Below are 5,048 nucleotides of genomic sequence, written 5' to 3'. Positions count from 1 at the left end.
GATTTTGTTAGATTTTGTGGGAAACAAAAAGATGCTTGGTGTTATTACTCCATAGTAATTTATTATGTTCAATTAAGTATTTTGCTATGTCTTGCTTAAAAGAATGTTCAAGAGAAAATGAGGAATAAATTCCAAAATTTCAAGAATTATAGAAATAAAACTGCGGGAAGCACTTCATTTTCTTTGTGTCCAAGTGCACGTAGCACGTTGAATCCAAAAATGACGTGTATTGAGAATGGCATAAATATGTTCGATAAAAAAAAAAGAACGAAAAGAAAAAAAACCATTAATATGTCACAATGAACGTAGTGTCAAAATCAAAAACGAAACGGATACTAAAATAGAAGATTAAGTGTCTCAATCTAACTGATTCAACAATCTGTAACGTAATGAAAATTGACGTTTCAAACCTAAAATTAATTTAGTGCTAATTACAGGTTGTACTTTTCAGTACCATTCGGACTATTTTGTCATTTTATACTATTGAATGTCATAATCATGTTGTGCAAAACTAAAAATAAGCAAAAAATCGAGCAAAAAACACCACAAAATGCCGATATTATGACCACAAATCAAGCGGTAAGCGTACTAGATGACGATTATTTCAACTTTGTAACATTATTCGACATTTTGCTGATCATTTGTCCGATAAAACTTTACCAATTTTCATCATTATGAATTTGCCAATCAGTTTTATCACTTTTTTCTACTAATATTATTAGATAATTTCGGATTGATTTGCTCCATTTCATTTAAACTTTGATAATTTATCTAAAATTTTATTTTTGAATTACAAATTCCATAATTCCGACCGTTAATTTGAAATGCGAAATAAGGATAATCTAGTTTTGAATTGTTGAGAATTCTTGATTTTCGATATTTTCCAATATTGTTAAATTGAAAACCATGGAAACAACGAAAGTTCTTCATATCAAAAAAAAAAAAAAAATCAGCTTGAAAAAAAATGTAGAATACAGTAGGGATCGGGCAGGATACAGTAGGAATCTAACGAACACAGTATGCGCACGGTAATTTTAAAAGCTTATTATATCAAATGAAATTTTATGGTTTCGTTATTTCAAATTGTATTAAATATGCTAAAATATGATAGTTATCATGATCATCTCACATTTCCGTTCCTTATCACTAATAGTCTTAATTTAGATAGCAACAAAACAATCATTATCAGCATGTCCAATTACCACACCATTACAAACTCCCAGTAAAACAGCAATAGAAACAATCAAAAAGACAGCAGTATTAAAGCAATCTTCAAAAGCACCAATACAATCCAATAAAACAACTATTAAAACAATTTCTCTGCAACCAACACAAAATGATCCAAATGGTTTGATAAATATAATATCGATTTAAGAAAGAGAAAAAAGAAAATTTAATAAATAATTTTAATTTTTAATGAAATAAGAATTGTATGATGTTGTTTAAAGAATGATAAAAATCACTACAATATCTTTTATATTTTATTTTTCAAAATTAGTTTCACTTTTTTTTTTCTTTTTTCTTTTCAGTAAAACAGAAAAATAATGATAAAATGTTAGAAATTAATAAAACACAATCAGAAACGGAATTTGAAGATGTTTCATTAGTAACATCAATATTCACTAATAAAACACAACCAAGCATTTCACAACGGGTAAGTTAAATGTTAATTAATATTTGCATTTAAAATATCAAAAATGGCACATTTATAAAGAATTAAACTAAGTATCAAAAAAAAAAAGATAATATTTTATTGTTAAAAATTTCATTTCATAATTTATTGAAATAATTTGCTAAATATGAGTGTTTACAAATTAAGATATATTCCATATTAAGGAATGTGTATGTTTGATAGCAATTTACGAATGTAATAAATAATATTTTACAGGTAGATGATAGCGCTGATACCGGTGAATATGTTGATGATTTACCGGAAGATCGTGAAGCAAGTAGCATTGAATAGCTTATATATATGTATATATCTATATATATATATTTAATCACTATTCAAATAGACATTAATTTGTTTGTTTTGAATGAATAAGACGCGCATAGAAGGATACAAATTAATGTAATAAAAAAACGTTTGCTATTGAATTTGCATTTTTAATAAATCAAAAGTTTAGCCAATGTTTGAAACGGAACGATTCTTCTCATTCAGCCTTTTTTTTTTTAAAATTTTCATCTATCTGAATCACATGAATTACCTGCTTAAGGGAAAGTTCATCTACAAAAAGAAATGTTCATATTTAAAAATGATTTTGGCAATATATTTGTATGAAATACAATGGAATTATTATTATGCAGTTTTAATTCGAAGTTTTAATTTGAAAAGCAGAATCCTCCAAATTTATCACCCATATTTTTTTTCCTTCTAGCAAAGCTACAATTCCGGATAATCTGCAATACCACATTCCAGTCGAAGGGTTTCAGAAGAACATAACTTCGGGAACAGATCAATACATCTATAATATTTTTCTTTCTTTTTTCCTTTTAAATTTCAAATTCCAAGTTTCATATTTATACAGTTTGCATGCACAAAATTTTATTACACATCATTTGAAAAGTTCAATGAATCGAATTAAATTCTTCCTCAAAATCACTCCTCACTATTTTTGCAATCATTTTTTAATTTCCTTCTATCTTATCATTTTAGGAATTTCAGGATTTTCAATTTAAACAAGTTTGAAAATGTTAGTATGCACCTATTCAGTGCTTGTTGACGAAGTGTTTGCGGGATAAAAGGTGGTGGAAATTCCGTAATTCGTATAATGTTACATTCCTGAGTTAATTCGGACATTATGGCACTACCATCATTCATTACATCAATCATTGCATGGCCACCAAATTTTAGCCATGTACAATTCGCCTGCAATGTTATTAATACGATGTTGAATTGATGTTGTCATATGTTATAAAATTTTCAACATGATATACCACCAATGAAAGTTCATTACTTGAAAATTTTTGGTTGACAATCGATAACAATCCATATCCAGTTTAAAGATGTAAAATGAGGGATTTAGCCCGATATTGGACACTAAATGTCCTCCATTTATCCAGATGAATGCACGAACAAACCAATAGGCGCAGAATCCTCCATCGAAATGTGAAAACCATAGGAATAACGATCCGAAATATAGCAATATGAATCTGAAAATGGAAATAAATACAATGAAAAATGTATCATTAATTGAAAATTTTAAATTTCGTAAAAATTTGATTTTCGCCAGCTAAACACTTTGATAATAGTAAAAGTATAACTAATAGAATTAATTAAAAACCATAAATTTTACCCTAAAATTATAACAACAATTCGTTGCAAAACATTCCGCCAATGGGATGGATCAGCTGGCACAACAGAATTCATCCAGCAGGTTCGATCACGTTGAGCTAACATGGACACGTAATTAATGCAAAGGTCACGTTGTGAAAGATGCCTACAAAAATTAAATGAATTTTATGAGTGAATCTAAGATAAATAATCAAAAAAAAAAATGAATTTTGAAATTTTCAAAAGAAAAAGTGAAAAGCATTCATTCATTATTATTTTTATTCTATTCTAAAATTATTAAAAGTAAATTATAAAACAAAACTCACTTAACCGCAGAATCATCTACTGTAATCAACATTGGATTATATTTTCCATCCGGTAAGAATTCAATCGCACCAAGAAGACTTGTTTCATAAACCAACATTTGACCAGTTCTTCTATATAAGAAATTACCAGATATTTTTAGAGCAGTAATATATTTAGTAACATTTTATCCTAGGATATATTATATTTAATCAATTAATCATATCTTTGTTAATAAGTCAATGAAGAGTTTTGTATTTAAACAAAAAAAAAAAAAATACGAAGAAATAATATCTTATCATAAAGAGCAAGAGGAAGAATTATCGAGATGATAAAAATAAATGAGTGAATGAAGAAGTACCGTGTAAGCAAAAAATAAAGTCCTTTATCATTTATCAATGGTACTGAACCAGGCCAAACAAATAAATTTTGTGATGGATATTGCTTTATCAGTGATTCTAACCTTGCAATCTGCGAATAATTAATGTTGTAAGAAATATCCGATAAATTACTAAAGTAATATTTTGAAATTTTTTATCATTTATCATAAAATTTTATCACGTCATTTATCGATAGTACTGAATAAGGCTAAGTAATCGAATTCCAGTTATTAGCAATTCTTATAATAAGTTGAGAAATAGGAAAATTTGTTTTAGCCAATTGATATCATTTTAATTCTACTTGAATATGAATATTGATTATAGTTTAATTAAGAATAAAGCAGTCTTAATATCGTATGCTAAAAGTATTTGTGCTTAAGTCTATAATTTCATATTTGAATATAATTTCAATTCCTTTGAAATCTTTGACCTGCCTATCCATATTGACTGCTGGAATGGTCATTGATTCAGGATCAGCCGGTAACATTCGTACATCAAGAGCATTGCCTAATTCTGGTGTTGTATATCCGCTTACTACAATATACCCAAATGGTAAGCCACCGTATCCTAAAAAAATAATTGGACAAATAGAAGACTTCGTTATCTTGATCAAATTAGGTACTAATTTCGATCATTTCAAAATGTCTAATTGCTTCTTTAACAATAGTAATTATTTGAATGGATGACTACTTCCAATGATTAGTTGTAATTTATGAAGATGAAATTGGATTAAACAAATGCCAATAGTACTACTGAAATTTGGGAGAAGGATGAAAAAGAGGAATAATCAATTCCATTCCATTAAATAATATACAATCAATGATTGAGGAAATATGTAAAGATATACAATTCGTAGTAATGAAGAGTGTTTAAAATTAAAATAAGATATTGAAAGATAGCATGAGTAAGTTTATATCGATGAATAATTTAGTGATGTTTAGAAGTACTAGTAATAAGAAATGTTTCAAAGTTTTTTAATCATTAATAAAAAAACAATCAACAAAAAAATGTTTTGTAAAAAAAAAAGAAAAAAGAAAAATTTTTTCCCGCGAAATACTATCCACTTTATTTATATTTGTTAGTTAATTTTT

The 5,048-nt window shown here is 27.2% G+C and overlaps 2 protein-coding genes across 2 annotated transcripts in view; one reads left to right on the top strand and one right to left on the bottom strand.

Annotated features, from left to right (window-relative positions):
- Nucleotides 1-1,019: 1,019 nt before the first annotated feature.
- Nucleotides 1,020-1,963, top strand: LOAG_12524 (hypothetical protein; the record flags this gene model as incomplete). The annotated part of the gene is made up of 4 exons (XM_020448555.1): nt 1,020-1,028; nt 1,165-1,348; nt 1,530-1,654; nt 1,889-1,963. 4 exons carry the CDS (start codon nt 1,020-1,022, stop codon nt 1,961-1,963), a joined length of 393 nt encoding a protein of 130 aa, XP_020301313.1.
- A 420-nt stretch (nt 1,964-2,383) lies between these two features.
- The window catches only part of LOAG_18342 (hypothetical protein), a gene marked incomplete at both ends in the record, with an annotated part of 3,018 nt that continues 353 nt past the window's right edge, over nt 2,384-5,048 (bottom strand). The window contains 7 exons of the mRNA XM_020451003.1: nt 2,384-2,465; nt 2,706-2,869; nt 3,082-3,153; nt 3,314-3,440; nt 3,601-3,711; nt 3,939-4,048; nt 4,388-4,524. Coding sequence (XP_020305253.1) covers nt 2,384-2,465; nt 2,706-2,869; nt 3,082-3,153; nt 3,314-3,440; nt 3,601-3,711; nt 3,939-4,048; nt 4,388-4,524 — 803 coding nt within the window. The remainder of the gene's footprint in view (nt 2,466-2,705; nt 2,870-3,081; nt 3,154-3,313; nt 3,441-3,600; nt 3,712-3,938; nt 4,049-4,387; nt 4,525-5,048) is intronic.

Source organism: Loa loa, assembly GCF_000183805.2.
Source record: "Loa loa unplaced genomic scaffold supercont3.267, whole genome shotgun sequence".
Taxonomy (NCBI): Eukaryota; Metazoa; Nematoda; class Chromadorea; order Rhabditida; family Onchocercidae; genus Loa; species Loa loa.
Note: the sequence above shows the minus strand (reverse complement) of the source record. Positions and strands in the feature narration are given on the sequence as shown.